General features: G+C 41.7%; 1 protein-coding gene across 1 annotated transcript; it reads right to left on the bottom strand.

The window, feature by feature from the left end:
* Positions 1 to 1,565: 1,565 nt before the first annotated feature.
* Positions 1,566 to 17,343, bottom strand: FLVCR1 (FLVCR choline and heme transporter 1). The gene is made up of 10 exons (XM_054630087.2): positions 16,597 to 17,343; positions 13,425 to 13,569; positions 12,735 to 12,875; positions 12,348 to 12,415; positions 12,002 to 12,105; positions 10,781 to 10,891; positions 9,656 to 9,761; positions 9,375 to 9,486; positions 8,789 to 8,856; positions 1,566 to 7,431 (listed from the first exon to the last, which is right to left on the bottom strand). The coding sequence occupies exons 1-10, from the start codon at positions 17,230 to 17,232 to the stop codon at positions 7,369 to 7,371; spliced, it is 1,554 nt and encodes a 517-aa protein (XP_054486062.2). The 5' UTR covers positions 17,233 to 17,343; the 3' UTR covers positions 1,566 to 7,368.
* Between the last annotated feature and the right edge of the window lie 5,516 nt (positions 17,344 to 22,859).

Below are 22,859 nucleotides of genomic sequence, written 5' to 3'. Positions count from 1 at the left end.
TCACTACTTCCCCAGGATTTTTCCATCTGCATGGAGTTTGTAGCTTTTGTAGAATCTTGTGTCTGTTTCTGGAAACTCGTAACACGAGGCCACAATACTGACAATGCCCTTTAGATACTATTTACTGCCTTTTTAATGGTCCAAACACTGTTACAAGCAGAAGTGGTTTACTGAGGAAGCACTGGAAAGTAGCACCCCAGAGGCTGAATTTTGGTCCCTGACATTAAGCAGATATTAGCTCGTTACTCACAAATGTATAATTACTCACAAATCAGTAATTATGCCTAACCATTGCCAATACTTCGCCTTTGTGACATATCTGCTGAAGTCCTTTCTACAAAGTTCAGGATATTATTGTTTTGTTTTCTGAAAAGTTGTTGTGTAATAGAGCTGTAAATATTGATTTAGAGCATGGTCAGATAGGGTTTAGTTCATTGTGAAGCACAGACAGAAGGAAATCCAGCAGACTTCTAAGAAACCTTTCCAGCCCAGGAAGCAGCTGGACTGTTAGGCATCTGCCTATTTTATCCATACACAAAGCACATCACTTTCTGGAAGGGGTAATAATTGTTAGCTTTGGATCAGAGAGCCTCCTCCCAGCTATAGAAATAATTATCTGATTAATCATAGTCAGGATGACTTCACATTTCCCACTTCCCTGATGAGGTTTCTAGTGTTTTCTTTGAAGGACTGAGAATCTAACCAGAAAAAAAGAAATAAAATGACCAACCCCAAAATTCCAATGCCAAAGAAAGTTTAGCCAATAATGATTTTCTGGGATTGTTCCTTTCTAGCTGTGGGAATGTTTAAATTACAGTGCTAACTGGAGATATTCCCTGCAGCTTTCATAGAGGTACCATAAGAGGAACATGACCTTGTGGTCCTGGTTGTAGAACAAAGAACCCACCTGAAAGTTCAACTCAGTGTTGAACTGCATCTCAGCATTGCTTTATGACACAAGGCTTGTGTTTGCTGTGCTCTGCAGCACCTGCAGCCTCTCCCTGTGAAGCATCTCCTATACCAAAATAGCTGAGAGAGAATCCCAGCTCTGTGGAGAAGTGAGATTTAAAAAATGAAACATTTTCTTACCATGACTCTGCATACTTCGAAGCAGGTTCCTCAAATTTGCCTGGCTCACACCTGGGCTAAATGCCCAGGTAGGGGCATTGAGGGTAGGTGACAGAACCCTTGCAGAGTGTTCACAAGGGTTCTGCAGTGCTCCCACTGAAGACACCTCTGATTTTAGCCATAACTGAATGTAATGTCTCACTTCTATCCTGCCTCAGAAGTTATCCTACCCTCTCCCCCAGATAATATCTCAGCGACAAAGTGCTTTATAAAAATAATATCTGCCCTACCCTCAAGAAGCTGCCTTTGGATTGCTCTGCTTTAGGGCTTTACTTGCCCTTTCATTTCCTCACAGACCTTTTCTAAAGGCAAGGAGAAATCTCTGTGCTAGAGCAGTACAACTTGACTACCAATGCTAGTACTTTAATTCTATGCCCCAAGAAAATGTCTCTGGATGCCAATACTCTTGTGTAAAATAAATTTCTATACCCTGCATGTACTCTGCATGAACGTTTATTAATGAAACAGTAAGTCATACACTTACACATTTTCCTACATTAAAAAGCAGGTTCTAAGGGAAAAAAAAAATCACTTTTAGATTAGCAGCTTTATTACCAGCTGTCAAAAATGTTACTCTTGGCTCCAATCAATTTAGGCATTATACACTTTTTTAGTAACATAGAATGGTAAGGAATGATGGCATCCACATATACACATACATACAGTATTGCAATCAGAGAATATTCATTAAGAACTTTTAATTTTCTCTTGAAATAAAGAATTGGACACTAACAAAACCAAAATATTACAGCAAAAGACATTTGTTATCTTCATGAGTAGAACAAAGGCATGAGCAGTAAATAACATGGGTCTTACACAGAAATACATTTCTCTTAGGAAATTTTTTTGCTTAATTCATTCCAGTTCCTGCATTAACATCACTTCTCCCTCTTCACAGAATTCAGACCTAATGGTGGGGCTGGGGCAATCACACATGACTGTGTACAATGACAGCTTGTGCTCCATGAAACATCAATAGCCTGTTACAGTTGAGAAAGAGGTACATACGTGTATTGAAAGACAGCAACTGTAAAGGTCACACACTCCCATTCACACAGAAAAACTAGTGAGTTCACAAAATGGAAAAGGAAAACAATAAATGTTTACAGCTTAACCAAATTTCACTTGGTTGTAGATGCACAAGGTAGTACAAATATTTCTCAAAAAACATTTTTTCATTAGGCAACATGGGCTGGCAGCTCTAATTACACACTCCACTGATTGTCTCTGAAATAACAGACTCCTTTGAACAAAAGAGATAACCATGAGTCTGAAGTTAGAAAAGCCCTATTGATGTCTTGAGTTTTAGCTTTCATATTTTCCAGATTCTGTACTGCATTAGTGTATAGCTGTGAAGTTCATATAAAGTGTTAGCAAATTCTCTTCACAGTTTAGTGTGACAAACAATCCTTTTCCAGCTTGAAAACCAAGGACACCATTGCACCTTCAGACCCAAAAAGCATAACCAACAGTGAATTGAGGAGAGCAATCTGGGAGGATGGGACTTCATAACCTGAAGCTGTAATTGGATAATCAACCCCAAAATGTAAATGGACCAAAACTTATAAAAGTGTGAAAACGTGACCCATCACCCATTTTGGGTATAGCCCTGGCTGGGCTCTTGTACTGCCCAAGGTTTTTCCTTTGAAGGCCTTTTTAACAAATACCTACTTTATTCCTTTTACACTGTCTAGCCTCTGTTCTAGGTAGCCTCTCAAGGCATCGCTATTAATCTGAAATTATTCATATGTATTGTTGCTACTTCTTCCCTTGTTCTTTCTTCCTCATAAACCATGGGCATTTAGCAACAGAAAGAGATGTTACTAAAGACAAGCACCCATCTACAAATACTTGTTCTGAGGGACTTACCTACCAGCAATTCTAGACTCCATCCTACAGGTCTGGTATTTTCACACCCAGCCAATAGAAACGAGGGGTTTAAGGCCGTGGCAGGAATCCTAAATAAAAATGTGTCAATGTTCTCTGAGTCTCTTCCACTGAAATTACCAAAAGTTTAACGTGGCTGGGAAGAAACACAAAGGTAAGAACTAATATTAATGCTAATCTCTGAATTTTGTAGCTGAAAGTTATCAATTGCACAACCTGCTGGGCTCCTGGGAACTTGGGGGCAGTCCCCTTGTTTATGTTCCCTACTGTGTGCCTCGTGTGTGTTCTCTTGCACCCTCCAGAGCTCTCCTGAAACACTCAGAAAAAAAGCAAATTGAAAAGCAAAAGTTGATGCATGGGACTGGGATGCCTGTTCTCATCACTTGGTTTCTTACACCATCCTCTCCTAGCTGATGTGCAATTCCATTCATTATACAATTACTTTTTTTATACAATCCATTCATTATACAATTGCTTTTTTTTAAGCAGCTAGGATTTTTAGCCCCCAACTGTACTCTTGCTGGAGGGCTGAGCCAGGATCTGAAGGCTAAGAATCAGAAACCCTATTTGCAATTCCAAATGCATGTGGAATTTCCAGGCTAAGAAGGTTGCCCAGAGAACTCATAGCAACCTTCCAGTATCTGAAGAGAGACTACATCGAAGTGGGAGGGACTCTGTAAGGAATTGTAGTGATAGGACAAGAGGAAATGGGTACAAACTGAAAGAGAGGGAATTTAATTTAGGTATCAGGAACAAATTTTTTACTGTGAGGATGGCAAGGCACTGGAACAGGTTGGCCAGGCAGGTTGTGAACACCCCAACCCTGGCAGTGTCCAAGGCCAGGCTGGATAGAGCCTTGAGCAGCCTGGTCCAGTGGGAGGTGTCCCTGCCCATGGCAAGTGGGTTGGGACCAGATGATCTTTAAGGTCCCTTCCAACCTCTTAACATTCTGTGATTCTATGTTTGATTGAGTGGATGTTTTCTGCTAAAACCCAAAAATTAAAAGCAAAAACCACGAAGCCTCAACTATTCCTAATTTATTTCTGCCATGAGCTAGAACCTCAATTTCTTGACAGATTATAAGACTATTGCATAGAAAATACTGATTTGCTCTTTATTTGCTCTTTATTCTGCTGCTGAGCCTTACATCTAAATACTTTATCATTGCCTGAAAATAGCTCATAGGTTTCCAACTTTCAAGCTCCTTTTAGAAGGGGAATATTAAATCCAGGATGTAATTAAGCCTTCATTATTAGGAATATTTTCTTTTCAGGGACCCAGCAGGGTTTCCAGCCAGCCAAAATCTTCTTTCAACCTTTTCAAAAGGTAGCCAAGTAATTTGGCAGAAGATAAAAAATACAAAGAGCCAGAACTAGAATATTTTTTTCAATAATCAGCTGAACATAGCTGAAACTGGAAACAAGCAGTGAAGAAAGGAATTGAAAAAATAAATTTTAAGAATGGAACAAAAATACTCAATCTTTTATTTTTAACAGTGTATACTGAACAGGTCAGCAAAAATCCTGGATACCACAAAAGACTTTCTACTGGACATTTGAAAACAATTCCCCAAAACTATAAAAATATTATCTTGTTAAGATTTTGCAACACCAAAATTCAAAGCAACCATGCATGGGCCATGAACATAAATATTTTCTGTATCTTGATGAAAAACATATATATATATATTGGCACATGTTATTATCATTTTTCCAAAGGGAAAGGCCACCCACTTATGTCAGAAGGCAGAAACTTTCACTTTTCTCATTCAGGCTGAAAACCTGTACATCCCTTGATGGGGCAGCTTCAATGTAAATGAATAATGAAAGCATCTCTTCGATGATATAATGTAAGCATCTCTACTTTCATTTCATTTATGTCTTTCATGACATAATGAAAGCATCTTTCCTTTCACTCCTATATCCTTGCCTGCCATTTGAATAGCCAAGAATCAAAGAGTGACTTTTCCTATATTCAGCTGCTTCAGCAGTGGACTCTTCTAGAGTTCACCTCTCCAGGAGCAGCAAGGCCTGGCCATTTTCTCCTTAGCACTGGACCTGGCAAAGAGACATGAACCCTTTTTGGCAGGGCAAGTGTTCCAAGTGTGCTTAGTTTATTCTGATAGGTCTTCTCCTGTCTAAAGCATTTGTCATACAAAATATTTTAAATCAAGATCATCACATTTAGAGGCTAAGCTTAGGAAGATAAGTTTTCAGGGCCCTTTTTTTACAAAAGGCTTTTCCTGAGTCTACAGCAAAATAAAAAAAAGAAAAGCTTTTAATTATATTTCTTGTACTTAGAGACTATCTTGGAGTTTGTTGTTGTTTAACCCCAGCCATCCACCAAGCCCCACACAGCCACTTGCTCCCTCCCTTCCCCAGCAGTGGGATTGAGGATGGAATCAGAAGGGTAAAAGCTGGAAAACTCATGGGATGAGATAAAGGCAGCTTCATAGGGAAAGCAGAAGCCAAACACAAGGAAAGAAAAACAAGGAATTAATTTACTGCTTCCCATGGGCAGGCAGGTGCTCAGCCATCCCCACCAAGTGCAATGGCTGCTTGGGAAGAAAACACCATCAACTCCAAACATCCCTCCCTTCCTCCTTCTACCCCCCAGTGTATACACTGAGCATGATGTCACATGGTCTGGAGTATTCCTTTGGTCAGCTGGGGTCACCTGTCCTGACTGTGTCTCCTCCCAACCTCCCAGGCACTCCCAACTTCCTCACCTTTTCTGACGCATGAAAAGCGGAAAAGGCCTTGGCTCTGTGTGAGCCCTGCTCAGCAAGGATAAAACATCTCTGTATTACCAGCCCTGTGTTCAGCACAAATCCAAAACACAGCCCCATGCCAGCCACTGTGAAGAAGATTAACTAGCCCAGCTGAAACCAGCACAGAGTTAAATAATTCCCCATCCCTAACCATAACAACCTGTGGAAAACTTGGAGCAGGATTGCACCTTCTGGATGGCATTGCAACTGTGGGAACTCAGAGACACAGCATCATTGATGCCACTGACTTGCAAGCTCAGTTTGCTGAGCTAAAAATTAAATATTTCCAAAAAGTCCACTGACCCAGGTCTGACTCCCAGCAATAGTATTATTGTAGTGCTATCAGTTCTGTGGGTGTGTAGATAGAGCACAAGGTAAAGGAGAAAATTTTCAAAAGCACTGAACTGAAGAACCCCCATCCCAAGTACAGATAAATGAAGTAACAAAAAGTTACTGTTAATAATGTCTGCTCATTTTGCAGCTAAAATGGCATAAAAGAAAATATTTGATCAGAAATAGTGAAAATATCACTATTTTCTTTTCAGTCATCCTTACAGCTTTTAACTAACTGCAAAAACATTATTTAAGTTACACAAGTACAGGAATTTCACATGAGACAAGTGATACAATTCATAAAAAGGACAGAACATGTTTTCTGATACTCCACAAATATTCAGAGGTTTAACACACAAAATGGAATTTCTTCAGCAGCACTGATTAAACTCAAGATGAGGCAGGGATCTTCTTTACAAAGTAAAGGCACTGGCTCTTTGTAAACACGTACTCCTCTCTCTTTAAATGAGAAAGCACTCAAAATATTCCGTGGAGGAAACGTGTGGTAGTGTTCCATTGCTTATAAATATTTCATAACAGAGATATCAAAGGCCTTTGTCCTCCTTTTTACTGTATTTAATAAGAAATGTTTTTTCTCCAATTTATCTATTGAGAAACTTTTTGAATCTCCCCAGAAATGCTACAATGAAGCTATAGCAAAAACAGTGTTTTCTCTTATCTGCCTTTTGATACCTATAAAGAAGTTTCAAGGCAAAAGGAATGTCAGATGCCAGTATGAAACACACACGTCATCTCTTGTTTTCAGTATTGTGCTATCACTTTCCCAGAAGGAATCATTGGCTTATATTCAAATACAGATAGATTTAAAATAAAAAATGAACTCGTGAACATCCTCCTGCTGTGCATTTCCCTACTCTTTGACTTTTCAAATGCACCAGCAAGACTGAACAAGAAAAGAAGATTAGATACTTCTGATCAACTGTGTTTCAAGACTCCTGATTTTTTTCAAGTATGCATCCTGAATGCACATCTCCCTATTGTGGAGAGTGTTCACACAGTTCTTTACTAATGAAACTGCAAGACTTGAAAATGTTAAAATAAATATTCCTTACAAAGGTGAATTCTTTGCATCTTGAGCAAAATGAACTGAGCATCTTCCAGTACACAACTACCACCAATATCAACAAACACATGTCACTACTCATACACACAAATCCAGTGATTACACTAGCTCATATCATTCCATATCTAACCAAACTTGTGCATTTCTGAGTCACCTTCCTTCAGCTTCATAAAGCTGACTGAACCTTTAATGTAGTGCTTTCAGGTTCTACAGGACTGTCAACTGGTACCTGAAGAGGGAGATAAAAAAGTAAAAACACAACAGGAATTAGGCTGTTATTCAACAGAATTATTCTGTAACACAGTATTCTTGGGTAATTATTAGGTTAGGCTCCAACAGTATATGTAGTTAATTAGCCCAGTTAAGCAAATTATATAAAACCCTATATTCTTTTTGTAATAAAAGAAGAGAGCCCAAACATAGAATTTATTTTCTTAGTATAACTCTCAAGTATATATTTACTGCATATAAGTATCTGTCACATGAAGATTAACTTGTCATTTTTTTCTCTGTTACATTTAACCACAGTAGAATCATGATCAAGGTTCAGTATCAAAGTGATACTGAACATTATTAACTCAGCCAGGTCTCAATCATGCATGGCAACATCAGGGCAAGGACTGCAGCTTTTCTTACACCCTGGCTAATATGAATGAAGCTGTGACGATCTCGGCTAATTAACGAGGTGATAATGGAAAGCAGATAAGTCATGAACAGCCCCAACCCCGGCTGGGAAACCCACAGGATGCCACACTGAGCACCCGCAGCTGCCAGCAGGTTTCAGGTTCAAGTTAGCTCCGACAGCACCAGCTCAAAGTTTCTGAACCTCATACAGACACTAAGAGCGTGCAGTTGGTCACAGATCATCAAAAGCTGCTGGGCATGCAAGATGCCTACACAAAAATAAGCATGGCAGAGTATCTTGTGATGTCTGACTCCAAAAAGCTGTCTCATATCTTGATCCAAGCAATGAAAAACCCACAGCAAATTTTGAAAAAATTTTCCACTGAGAGCTTTATTTCTACTAATAAATGTCGTAGTTTGGAAAAGCTGCTGAAAAATGGAGCCCTGTGATCATCAGAAAATGCTATGCTCACTCTTCCTTTAAATTGAGAGTGTCAGCAGAGGAACAAACCCAGCTATTTATGCAGCACTGCATAGAAACTCCAGCATGGCTTCTGTTTAGACACTGACTTCATCTGAAGAGACTGCAGGTATTTTAAATAACATACATAGTCGATAGGATGGCCTCACAACCCAATAAACAAAAAGGCTTCACAGTTTAAAATGCTTCCCTGCTATTATGATAAAGCAAGATTCAAGCAATAACATAATATTATTAGCCACTTAAAATTCAAATATTCAAAAAATTTTTAAAAAATCTGAGAGCAGAAGTTTTTTCAGTTTTTTTCATGGGAGTTAAGGAGAAAAACAGATATGTGAGAGCAGCATCCCATGTGGCTCTGTTGTTCAAAACCAACATGGAACCAGTCATAAGACTTTGTCAAGTACTCTTTTGCAGCTGCTATTGTTCTGCCAGTAGAAGTCAAGCATTCCAGTAGGATGGTAAAAGAGTCGCCACTTACAGCTTTAACGTCCAAGTTCATAATCCCTGAATTCACATTGTGTCTTCGCAAATCTGATTTTATTAAGGCTGAGAAAAGAAGGAAAAAGGAAAGCTGGTTCACACCTTTGCAGTGACATGCAATTCAAGGGAAATGTTTGCAGGGTGCAAGCACACAGAGGCTGCTTTCAGCACATTTTAAAAATACCCCTATTTTTTCTTTGCAATTTGAACTCACTGATAATTTGAACTTGCTCCTCACAAAGCACACAAAGCAGGCAATGACAATAAAATCTTTTAAACCACAAGCACTTAAAGAAAAGCTTGATAGTTCAGCACTTTCAGCACATTTGTGAGTCAACATGTATAAACACTGGCACAGCTCCAGAGTGCATCAGCAATTTCTTGCATTTGGAAAACTGCAAACTGCTTCCATTTGTGCATTTGTTTCTATTTCTCACCCTGCTCTGGAGATGGACATCTGTCTCAAATTCAAGACATGTCTCAGGAAATGGGGGTCAGATGGGTGTCCATATATTAGCAACATTGTCCTAAAAACACCTAAGTTTTTACATTAAAGAGAAGCTATTACTTGCACTTGTAATTACCTGTTAAAATAATGCCCACAAAAATCCAAGCACAAAGAAAGATGTTTCCTGCACGAGGACTGTAGTCTGTTGTGAGCTTTCCTTGAACAAGTGTAAAGATAATTCCAAATATCTATAAACAAACAAGTAACTTCATCAGGATCACACAGAAAAAGAGTCATCATTTTACCTTTAAAAGTTCCAGGTCACACCTTATAGAAATCAAATCTTAAGCTTTCCTAGACTTGAGCATAGTGGCATTTCTGAACATTACTTCACTTGAAGAAATAAAATGCTGTAACCTGTGCTGATGCATTAAGGAGACCTGAGGAAGTGCCTTCAGACTCTGGATATGTAATTTCCACAGCAAATTCAAACCCAAGTGGAAGATAGCCAGTCATGAAAAACCTGTTGAAGAGGAGAGTAAGAGGATGACAGGTGTGGCCTTCATCTGTTACTACAGCTAAGAAAACCTAACATATACACATGGTGTTATGAATTAGCTGGTATTCTGAATTGTCATGTGTTCACGACTTAACAGAATTCAGTAATTCCAAATAATAGTGACTGCTTCATTCCCTCAGCATGATCCGAGAATTTTAGCCACACATCTTTCTCTTTAAGGCAAAGCTGCTAAAATATGTTTGTCCTATTTCCCATAACCCCATACATATGAAACAACCTTTGCAAAGAAGTCTGCAAGCCACTCCATACTTGAAGCCAATTACTTTCATATGAAAGCCATGCACAAGCATCATTTGATCAGCCCAAATATCCATGCTGGAGGACAAAAAGAGGCCATGAGTAGGGAGTGAGGCTGTACACTTGAACACCTGCTGGAAGCTGCTATGGAAGAAGCTGAGAGGACCCATGAATGATGGGAAGAGAAAAGGCTTAAAATGCAGCTGAGGTTGGTTGTTTGGTTTTTAAACTGAAACTCTCAAGACATTTCTGGTTTCATCTTGACTTCTGTGTCTGAATACAGCAACATTCCCTCAGCACCTCTTGAGGCCTTTAGATTGGGTATCTATGAGCACAGCACACAAAGGGACCAGCATGTTGCTTGGGCTATCAAAGTAGAGATTAATGAAAATGCAGAGAAGCCAGTCTTCCTAGATCTGCTCAAACTCTAATCACCTACACACTGCTCAAGAAAAAGCTTCAACTTCACTGCACACAGCTTTTTGAATTGGAACCAAACAAACTGATCACATAGGACCTCTCTTAGGTCCATAAATTGGTAAATGAAATTTACTGAAAGTTACTTTAGCTTTATTCTGATGTAACAGAAGGAGAAACCCTATCTGTACTGTGAGCTAAAGGCTGAGACCATGGTGACAGAATACACAGAATTATCTAGGTAAAATATTTAAATATGTTTCAGAAGAGAACTGCAGTAAGTCTTGTAGTGCTCTTTAATTGCTCACCCAAGCACTCCTCCAGTCACAAACACCACTATAAGGTATCCGAGGTCCAGGGTGAAGGTAAATACCAGCAACCCAATGAAAGAGAGAATGTAAACAATCAAAGTAGTTTGCCTGCAACCCAACAACAACAACAACAAATTAACATTGTTCATAGAAGGCCATAGCACATTGCTGAAGCATGGAAGGATAACACGAACATTACATAAGCCATTCTAAAGCTATAAAATTTGCTCCATGTAATTCTGCCTCAAACTTAGCATGCAGTGAGCACATATCCATTCCTGAACCCTTCAGTGTCTGGCTGCTTCATTCCAGGCTAAGGATACTGACTCAAACTCTCAAAGAATGGACAATCACAGCACATACTACTACCTTAAGACTATTTTAGTTCTCTGCTATGCTGTACCTCTTGGCCATTCTGCACTGCTGCCCATTACATGATACATCAACACAGGAGCAGCTGAGTCCAACACTATTAGCAATAAAAGTCAGCCTACAAGAGGCAAGTCAAACAAATCTCATTACAGTGTTCTATTTCTTTTCAATCTGGAAGAAGGGATGTCTTCCAAATTCTTAAAGCACATATTTGTAAGCCAAAACACATGCAGAAACAAAGCCAATCTACAGCATTAACATCCATTAGGCTTGTAGAGGCACATAATGTACTAAGAGTCACAGGGGAGAACTATTCCATCACAAACAGTGCTCCAGGGCAGTGCTCGCTCCTGGATGATAGACCCAGGAGCTCCTACCCCAGAAGAGAGCTCTGCTCCATGATCATCCCCTGAATTAAAGCAAACATTACACTTACTAATAGGATCAGGAGTAGCATAAAAAAATTGAGAATCCATCAGCTGGCCATTTTACAAAACAATGCAGGGCAGGCTTTGAGACTTTATGCTTTCCTAGGAGAAGAAGCCCACTGGGCCACCTGGCCACTGTATGTAGGACCTACAGTGCTTTCCTTACAGTCCTAAAGAGACAGGAGTAGATGACAAATCCCTTTGCATTGTGCTCCCTCATTTCTTTTGGCCAATAACCAGTAAGAGTCTCAAGCTTTTGCTGTAGCCGCAGAAACTTCTCTCCATCAAGGCCACTAAAAGATCAGGGACCAACTGCATTTCATCAGCAGATCATTTCAGCCCTTATGTTGGAGTATTTTCCTAATGCAATTGCACCACTCTCCTACCCCTAGCCCCACACATGCCTACCCACACTTACTTGTATGTTTTAGTGTAATCCAGCCACAAACCACAAATAATCGAACCCACCATTCCTGCCACCACCAGTGTCAAGCCAATTCTCCCAGCGTTCACTTCTTCTCCCTTTCAACAAATATTTATATGGTGCTCATTAATAATTGCTTCCATTCAGAGTCAAGTTCAGACCTCTTGGCAGTCATAAGTGCAAACAAACATTCCTATGACTCCCACAGCTGTATGGCACAAGAAACTGTACAGAGGTATACAAGAAACCAAATGTCTGAGCACACATAGCACCTACAAAATAAATATCACCTCTGCAAATGTACGGTGAAAAAGAGAAAGATAAGATCCAAGAAACTTACCTCATAATGAGTTACTATCATCTGGTTTAATAATGTGGAGACAGAGTAAAATGCCCCAGTCATAATACCTGCAGTACCAAGAAAAAAGCTTCAGTCATTCCAGGTGCAGCCATGCTGATTTTTTACCCTAAAGAATTCATCTTATGACATTTAAGACTCACAACACAAAACCTTTTATGTGCCAGGTAAAATCTGGCACATAAGCCAGATCACTGGACCTATAAGTGATATTTTTTATCCTTACAGACTTTCCAGCCCGGGCACCTGAGTAAATAAAAGTTTGACACCCCCTCCCTGATTAAAAAAACCCCCACAATTAAAATTCTACATGCTTCTGGGCTACATTTGAACCTTTCTGCCAGACTACAAGCAGATAGCACCACTTACCATAACTGATTAGCAAAAGTATAAATGGAATATTTCTGAACAAGTTAATAATGGACTGTTTGTAGGAGTAATCCTCAGGAGGTTTAGTTTGCAGGACTGCTTGAGAGTGACTGGGAGGGTATTTGGGCTTTTCTTCAAACACTGGGGAAAAAACAGAAGGAACAATTTTTGATTCATCTCTACCAAACTAATGTGCAGGTTTTTTTGGGCTTTTTTTTTTTTTTTGGAAGTGTTTCAGCTTGATGAATTCCAGAAGAGTGACATGTAGTTTTAACAACTCCATGAAAAAAATTTCTAGACTTTCTCATGGAAGAAGTGAGTCACATCCACAAAGGATGTGTTATCTGGTGACATATGATTGCTACCAAAATATGGTGAAAGACAGACTTCATCTGCAATACGTCAGGACCTTTGTATACAAATTGTAAGATTAACAGAGTGAATTCACATTATATAATAAGTCCTTGCAGCAAAGAAACTAAGAGAACTAAATATTCTGAAAGAAATCACCCCATGTGAAGCACAACATAGAGTGAAATGGCTGTTGCTTAACCCTGGCACAACAGGTGAGTGAACACAAACTGGAAAAATTGTGACCTCAACTACTTTGAGGAGTCAGCTGCTTTAAAGTGAGACATTGTAAACACCCCCTGTAGTCAGCACATAAATCCCAGTAATTTAAAGACTTACCAACTCCTGCTAAGAAGAACAGAAGTGTGGACACTATCGCTGTTCCGTAGAACATGATGCTGATGTTGTGTGCCATAAGATCAATATCATTCGGCGTATTTGGGACCAAAACAGGTGGCAACAAGAAGCCAATTGCAGTACCAAGCTGGAAAGCAAGGAGAAAAAAAAACAAAAATAATTTCCCTCTGAACATAGAAATCAACAGAAGTGAAAAGTCTTACCAGGTAGAATTCAGAATTGTTATCATAATAAGCGTTAACAAAACTTTAGTATCACACTTCTGAGCCACTTGTTCTCGATGTTGTTTTACAACCAGATCTTCTTTAACTCGGGTTTAACCTTTTCACTTCTCAATTGAACTACACTACCACACTTAGTGTATATATTTACAGTACACATAGTACTTGTACAAGAATCTTCATACATATACAAGAACCTTTCACAGGAAGTGAAAACACCATGCATGAACATAAATTTGTATCAGTCATCCTGCAAGTGAAGGGCTACAGATGACATAAGATTCCAGCTACTCTTGCAGAAATGTTCTTCATTTGATGTCATGCTTCTGCCACTACAGCAAAGCCTGACTGCAAGGTTCACTGAAGCACATATAGAGCAGAGAAAAGGAATATCCTTATTAAGACCAAACTCAACAATTATTGCTAAGGAAATAAATGAAAATCACAGAATGAAGTAGTAGTGGGTTTGTGTGTAGAGTAAATTCCAACATAACAACTGATTTTGCATTAAAGAGACGTAAAATGGGGACTGAAATTTTGGGTACATATGTAAAATATTTTTAAACATGAAGGAACACGTCCTGAACTATTCTCCAATTTCCCTCTTCTGTTCCCCCAAAACTTAGCGGCATTTTAAAGTGTTGGAACATTTATTTATTTTAGGTAAAATTAAATGAAAAAAGAGCACCAAAGACTGTTAGAGTAGCAAGTCCAACAATCAGAAAGCACACACATTAGAGGTGTGCCACTATGCTTACTAAACACCCTTTGTGCATACCCTGATGAGGGTTTTGCTACCTTTTTTCCCCCAGGCCATCATATTGACACAGTATCCAGTGGTCCCAGGAAGAATTTGTCTCCTTTTGTCCTCACTCTTCATTATATGAACCCTACAAACACGAACTGAGCACATAGTTACTTTTTGCCTTTAGGGATGTTTTTTCCTCCCCCAAGAGGAGCCAGTGCAGTATCCACAATGTTCCAACAAAGTCGAGTGATACCATTTCCCATCATTTACATCTAGAGAGGTTAAGGCCAGAATAAAGTGTTCCAATGAGTTTGGCATGCCTCATTTAAGATGGTAAATACTTGTGGAGATCTGGCACTCCAAACAACCCTTGACAGGTACATCACAGTGATTTGTGTTCCAGCTGCAAACGATCAGCATCCCAAAGGAGTGAGGTCTAAATTTTGATAACTGCTCTGTTCCTCCCCTGCCTGCTGTCCCTGCCCTGCTGGCCGCTGTAGCCCTGCAGCTTCACACAATCTGAAGCCGTGTGATAAGCAATCTGATAAGAAATTGGATGACCGGCAGCTGGGTGGGTTATAGCAACCTGTTCTATGACACAGTTCAGGTTGTGCAATTGCCCGGTACAGTGAGTGGTGTTCTGTTACACAGTTCACGTTGTGCCTTATCAGGACAGGGAGACCCAGCAGGAATGCCTGTGCAGAAGGGAACTGCAGTGGGATACACAGACATTACTTCTAACTTCCAAGGGCCTAAATTCTTGCTACTCTTTCAATCTAGCTTTTGAGAGTTTTTAGGGCTTTTTTTAAGGAAGTAAAATGCAAGAACAGATAAATTCTGTTGTTCTATTGACACACTTCAACAGGCACACGGAGATCAGTCCTAGCTTCTGGAGGGGAATACGCTCCAGAAATATCCACGGCTTATTCTGTTCACATCCTGATCCTGTTTCCCTTGTCCATCCTTCTCGTGGCTCCCATCCACACAATCCCTGCTCTTCTGCTCCTGTCCTGCACCACTTCAGCCCCACATCTCAGCATCCCAGTGAAGCATCAGTTTCAGGCTCCATGCTGGATACTTGACACTCTACTGCAGAACTGAAAACCCGGTAACTCCTTGCTACTGGGAGGACTGGTGCATGTCAGAAAGAGAGGACATTTAGCTGCCAAAGAAACCTTTAACCTCATACCAGGATACAGATCCAAAATTTTTGCCTCACTGCTGAAACAACCAACAATTTCTGAAATCTTCAGTCCAAAAGAGACAGTTGACTTGTCCACTTGAAACCTCCGATGCAAAAAAAAAAATGTTTTGGAAGAACTGCAAACAGCCAGGTATCAGCTAATGAGGAATCAGCTAGGTTTAGGTACACCCTCACTGTAAATATGTAAAATGCATGCCACTGCTGTCATAATCCAAAGTACACAAACATAAAATCATTAGACTCACATGATAAAAACCAAATCCCTCGTTATCTTAACCAAACTGTACCTATGACCTCAGCCTGCATCAGTGATGCTGATTTGAATCTTAGCCATTTTTTTGCCACAGGAGAAAAAAAAAATCTGGGACAGTGGCAGGAGGTGAGAATTAGGCTATAGGAGGAAAAAGTATCATACCTGCACCTGTGCTTTCAGATGCACCTGTTCCAGCTCTCTGAAACTGGCCAGGACCAGGGAGCTTGAGGAAATCCATGACTCAGTTATCAGCTCCCAACAGTGATGTGAACTATCACAGCGTTACACAAAACTTCAGGAGTCACCAGGGTATTGACTACTGGCACCTGGCAATTAGAGGCCATATTTTAAAAAGCAGAAACTAATATATGTTGTCGTTGGGGCTCTTCATGGAAGTTCACGTAGTTCATACCCCTCCAACGGGGGTGGATTCAGCCAAATGAATCCAAGCGCCAAAATGCAAGAGAAAGAGGAAGCGGAGCAGGACCACTTGTGCAAAGGTTCTCTCTCGGCTGCGGTACTGCCGGCAGCTGCCTGAAGCGTGGGAGAGCCGCACGCTGCCACATGGCCCGGCTCCGGCACAGCCCCGCTTCCTCATCCGGCCGCCCTCCCAACACCGCATCCTGCAGAAAGCCTTCTCCCACTTGAGCACCACGTTTCCAACTCGATGCCGAACTCCAAGGAAGCCCACTTATCCAAGCCCCCCCCTCGCTCCCCTGCGGCCCTACCTGGTTGCCCAGCACAGCCACGGCGCAGGCGGTGGAGACCTCGGTGGGGCCGAACCAGACGGAGGCGATGCGGGAGGGCAGCCCCAGGATGAAGACCTGGGCCACGGCGCACACGGCCTGGGCGGCCAGCGTGAGCGGGTAGCGCTGCGGGGCCAGGCTGCCGCACTTGAGCCAGGCGCCCAGCGCGTTGAGCCCCGCGCCCAGCAGCGCCGTGAGCCGCAGCCCGCGGGCATCCAGCAGCCAGGTGGCCGGCAGGATCAGCGGCACGTAGGCCACCATGTACACCATGGACAGCCAGTCGATCTGAGTGAAGGAGACGCCGTAGAAGCCGGCGAAGACGTTGCTGAGGATGCTGTACTGGATCCACTGGAAGGCGTTCACCAGCGAGTAGCAGCTGAACACGGCCAGCACCGCCAGCCGCCGCCGCGACAGCCGCGTCTCCAGCCGCGCCTCCCGCCGCTCGCCGCCCGCCGCCAGCATCTCCTCGGCCGCCGGGGCCGCCCGCTGCCCGCCGCCCGCCGCCTCCTTGCCGGGCAGGAAGCCATTGCAGCGCTGCTGCTGCTGCTGCTGCAGCGGCGCCGCCGGCACCTCCCCGCTCTCTCCCTCCGCCTCCTCCTCGCCGCCGTCCTCCACCATCTCGGCCGTCTCCGCACCCAGCTTCCCCGGCGGCGGGCACAGCCCGGCTCTGCCTGCCAAGGTCACCTGGCCGCGGCTCCGCTCGCCGCCCCGCCCCGGGGCCGGGCCACAGCCGTGCCCGGCGGGCGGAGCAGGAGGCGGCCCCAGGGAGGGCGGGCCCGGCAGCGCTGCCCGGGGCGCGGGGGGCTCCGGGGGCAGGCACTGCACAGTCTGGGCTGCTGGGAAGAGCTGGGAGCCTGTGCCTGTGGGGATAGATAGATAGATAGATAGATAGATAGATAGATAGATAGATAGATAGATAGATAGATAGATAGATAGATAGATAGATAGATAGATAGATAGATAGATAGATAGATAGATAGATTAGATAGATAGATAGATAGATAGATAGATATAGATAGATGTTTTGATCACACCTCTGCTCCCGTTTTCTTTGTCCATCTTTCTCGTGGTTCCTGATCTGCACAATCCCTGCGCTCCTGCTCCTGTCCTGCTCTGCTTCAATCCCCACATGCCAACATCTGAGTGCTGTATGGGCACACACACACAAAGACTCACACTTCTTGAAGTCTTTTAAACTGAACTTACAAACCCTGTGTGACTTTAGCTGGCTGCATGAGAACGATGGGGCGATAGTAGATGTCGCCCTGATTTTTTAAGATTTTCTAAGCCTTCTGATATTTACATTCTTGTAGCAAAATTTCTCACACACTTTCTGCAAATAACTTATTGTTTTGCATTCTTTTATGGAGGAAGAGAAATTTGATAGACTGTTAGTTTGTCCAGTGTCATCGGAGAGGTGGCACTTTCACCCTCCAATCCACTGTCACTTTTGCAAAACTATAAATGTTGGAGTCAGAAAATAAACTCCCCTTTATTCACCTTGAGAGCAGTGGTGCGTGCGCTCGTGTTGTTTCGTGTCCTATGGTGACAAGTAATGATGTGCATAATCCCCACAATACCTCCAAGGAAGGAGCAGCATCACCTCCTTCCTGGAACGTTTTGGTGGCTGGTGTGCCCAGCCCAGGCCAGGCTGGGTGGGCACAGCCTGGTGCTTTGTGGCCCATCCCTCACCTCTCCTCCTGGGCACAGGCAGGGCACCTCGGCTGCTGCACCATCTGTGCAGAGACACATGGGCCACACCACTTCCAGCACAGCCTGGAAAATCCAGGGCCTTGCCCTGCCCTGTTAAGATTTGTCTCTTTGCAGTGGTGATGCACAGAAATGTACTGAAGTGATAAGAGACGGATGGGCAGAGACAGAGCCCAAACTGCAGCCGAGGGTGGCCAGTACAGAGCATTATCAGGGCATGTGCATCCACCCCAGTCCTTCACTGCCTCCAGAGCCTCAGGCAAAACATTCCTTGTTTCCACTCAGCCTCTGAAATTTGATTTGACACATACCCCAGAAAACTGGCCCTCTGGCTCATGTGCAGTGCATATCACCTCAGTAAGCAATCTTCCCCCCAACCCTGCCCGGTCCATGTCTGCTCAGGAGCAGTGTCTGGCAGCCCCTGTCACTGTTTGTAATTCTGCTGCTGCAGACAGTGTCCCCTAATAAGGAGACAGATTATTCTACAAAGCATAATAAGAAAATACAGAAATATTTAAGTTTGCTAACAATGTTAATAGTATTTTACTGGTTTCTGTGGGAAATAGTTTGGAACATGTTCAGCAAATAACACACTGCACATTGTTCATGGATAGGTCAGAGCCTAATCAGATCTGTCTGGGCTGTGGATACACTCAGCCACCAGTCTTAAGTACCCTCACTAATTAGGAGTTGGTATTTTATCACTAATTAGGAGTTGGTATTTTACTCAAGACCTGTTGACCTATGTAAGCCACAGTTCCTGATCTTATTTACAGTATGGATAATAATATGGACACATACTTCAAACTATTAATTTGGCTATGTTTGCTTTCCCTGGGCACTTAGCTGAGCAACAGTAACGATGATTGCAGGCACCATGGAATTTTAGAGACTACTGCAAGTAGTCCTGAATTTGCAGGTAAGAGGTGTGTGCAAGAAATCAGCTCTTTAAAAATAAAGTTACCTTTGTCAGATTCAGGCCCTTCTTGCCTCTCTCATTCCTGCCAAAAAAAAAAAAAAAAAAAGAGCCTGATTTATTTTTTTCCCTCTGTAAGATCAGATGCTTGGTAAATTTCTCTCAGTTTCTCTATCTGACTTGTCCTAAGTTCTGAAGCAATGGAGCTTTTCTTTAACAGGACCTCAAGAGGAAGAAGTGTATTGGGAATTGAAACAAACATTGTCAAAGCGACAGAATAGCTGGGTTTCACTATAGGAGTGTATATCCATATTATACATTGTGTGCTGAAAACACAGCTGAGACTCTGTCTGTGCCAGTGCTTGGCCCTTCAGGAGCTCTGGCACAGGCTGTGGGTTGCCCTTGGGGTCAGGGAAAGGGCTGTGACACTTTGGCTGGTGGAATAGATGTAGTGTTAACTTCCTAAATTATTCTTGTTCTTTTGGAAGAAGGTACAAACACTGATGTACAGCTGACTTAATTTAACATTTTTTCCCCTTGAAATTTGGATGATCTCAAAGTCCATCCAAAGACAGCATTTACTCCTTCAAACCAGATGAAAACAGGCTCTGTTCTCCCATTCTTCCTTTCCCTGCTGTTGCACCCTTGCCTGCTCACAGCTGCTGCCAGCTAACAAGCTCAGAGAACGGTTCAAACTCGTTCTGTGCTAAGAATGGCTGGCACATCTTGGCTTTCACCACAGAGCATCGTCTGCCCGCGCTGCCCAGCCACTGGCTCGGCACACTCGCTGTCATGGGCTTCCTGCACGGAAGCAGCAACGAGACACCAGGGAACTGCAGGGACAAGGAAAGAGGCTGTGGATGCAAGCCAGCTCCGGGAAGGAGAGTTCTTCCAGAAAGAAGGAAGTGTATTTACAGCAGATGGACACAGAGGCACGTCCATCTTTGCTGCGCTGCGCTGGTCTCAGTGAAATCAAATCCAAAGTTTGATTTTGGTGAGGTACAACCAATGCCTTTGCATCCTGGGGACATTTATCTCCAGCAGCACCTTCCTAAGAAAGAAAGGAAAAGACAAACCAAAAATAAAATATGATGGCTGTGAAAAATAGATATTTTATGATTGGCTTTTCACAAATATTAAAATGAATATTTTATGTGTTATGTTAGAAAGTTATGCTGTATTAATTTTCTTAAGTAGTGTGTTAAATATAGTTTTAGGTTATAACAAAATGTTAAAATAGAAACTATGCTATGTAAGATACTTTTTTAAGGAAAGGACTCACAGTGAGATAGCAGACACAGGACACCTAAATCTTTCAGAGAAAGAGAATTTATTGCCTTCTTATCAGAAGAAACGAACTTCTTCCCGCCTCGCTCAGCCATGAAGACGCTGTTTAGGGTTAAGAGGAAGAAGTTGACACTGACCAGACAGAATCCTGTGTTTGAATGGAATTTATGCATCAAGGATGAGATGTATGAATATTCAATGGGCTATTGCTTTTAAGGGTTAATCCTCTGTTATCGGGTGTCCTTTTTAGGGCTTGTGCTGCTCAGAAAAAGGTACCCGGATGTCCATAACTCTTTGTCTCTATTGTCTCATATTGTCCTAATTCAAATTGTCCAAAATTATTATTACTCTAATTATATTGCTATTTTTATAACCATTTTATTACTATTAAACATTTAAAATGTTAAAAACAAGTGATTGGCATTTTTCACAATGGCAAAGCTTTGATATTTATCTCCTGCTGTGTTTCATAGGTTTCATGAGCATTACTTCTGATTTACAGCCATTTGTCCAAAAAGCATGGCCAAGGACAAAGTTGCCCAGCAAGAGAAAGTGATCCAGGAGAAACATCCATTGTAGCATTTCACTTAAAATGTGAGTCCCTGGATTTCTACATTTCATGGACAATTTATAAAGCTAAAAACAGAACACTGATATCAAGGTTTACAGCACAGTTTAGCTTAAAATTGCTATCTGTTTTTAATTTGCCCTCTAACTGAAAATTTAGGCTCTCCTGAATACTCCTGTTGGTGATAGAGCCAGAAATTTCTCACATACACCCAAGCAGTAACAAATTTATTTTCCTGAATGCTCTGAAAAGGCCAAAATACCTCTTATGTATCAGGCAGTCACTGGGAAGTATGTGATACAAATTATCTCCACAAAAATTATTTCCTTGTATCCAAATTCAAAAAGGCAGGCAGGAACCTAACACTTAAATTATTGGGCTGGAGAAGGTTAAAAAGCAATTAGAAATGCCAAACCTTACTTGCAGTAATGTTTTTGTTCCTTCTGTAGCATATGTGTCATTGAAAGAAGAGTGTATCTTCACAATTATTTTGAAACTAAAAATTCATCTTGCAGCTACTGCATGTTTGTACAAAAAAAAAAAAAAAGGCTCAGAAGGAGCCTTTTAAATTCAATCCAGGTAATATTTCCCAAAATACAGGAAACTAATCTGTAGAGTGTTGCTTTCAGGGTGTTTTTAGCTTTTGGACACCCCTAACTGGGTTATCTCAGTCATATCAATTCCTAGTTATGTCCTCCTTCCAAACCTCAAAATGGTATTTAAGCCCCCCATAAAAGCCCCACAGGTCAGTCCATCCTTGGGAAACATGAGGCCAAGGTTAGGAGTCTGAAATGGAGATTGTAGAATCTTGCCAAAATTCCAGCAATTCTAAAACAATCCTAAAGAAATTTTATGTACATCAGGCACACAGTGAAGACTTTCAGATCTTCTGGTTTTAATGTTTCAAATCATGTACCAGTCTGCAAGGAAAAAAAAAAAAAAAGAGCTTTATTTTACAATGCATTTATATCTTGGTTATGATTGTCAATGCAAAAGCTGATCTCTCCATGCAGAGAAAACCTACATGACAGGAGAGCACCAGGTCCTTGTCTCCCAGATGAGTTGTTTAAAAAAGAAAACCACAGCAGCTTAAGAAAAGGGTTTCAGAACAAAAGATCTGAAGTTCCAACTGAGCTAGAAATGAACAATTTTAGCTGGATATTAAACAAAGCTCAATAAGCTGGACTTGAAATAAAGAGTTGGAGAGTCCCACGCCTAAATGTCTTGGTGGAAAGCTCAGAGAGAATTCAGGGGAAGATGTAAACATCCTTTTCCTCCTGTGCAGTCCTCATTCCAGCTACATTTGCCCAGTCTCCCCACAAGATAAAGCCAGAACCCTCAACTGAAGAAAAAGCATTTGCAACTCAAGGCATTTGCCTGAAATTTGTTTGTAGCTCCAGAAGTTTGCCTGGCCACCCCAATTTGGGAATATGACTGCCCACAGTAGGCATGTTTGCCAGTGACCTGGGTTCCATTTCTGATGCACTGACAAGAACATATAAGTGCAGAGAAAAGTTCTGAATTTTAAAATATGGGTAATTAACTTCTCTACTGTAAACAATAGGAATTTGTGTTCCTGAGTGTCTCAATCTGTACAAAAGATGCAGAAATATACATCTGGCACTTCTGCTTAGCTGCCATCTGCTTTTATTTTTGTAGCTAGCTATCAATTTCATATATGTAATGGAATTTTACCCTTGAGTTTCCTAGCAAAGCAAGCAGGGGAAAAACTACTGACGCAAAATAAAATTTTAATACAAGTAA

Source organism: Agelaius phoeniceus, chromosome 3, assembly GCF_051311805.1.
Source record: "Agelaius phoeniceus isolate bAgePho1 chromosome 3, bAgePho1.hap1, whole genome shotgun sequence".
NCBI classification, from domain to species: Eukaryota; Metazoa; Chordata; class Aves; order Passeriformes; family Icteridae; genus Agelaius; species Agelaius phoeniceus.
This window is presented reverse-complemented; position numbering and strand designations above follow the sequence as displayed.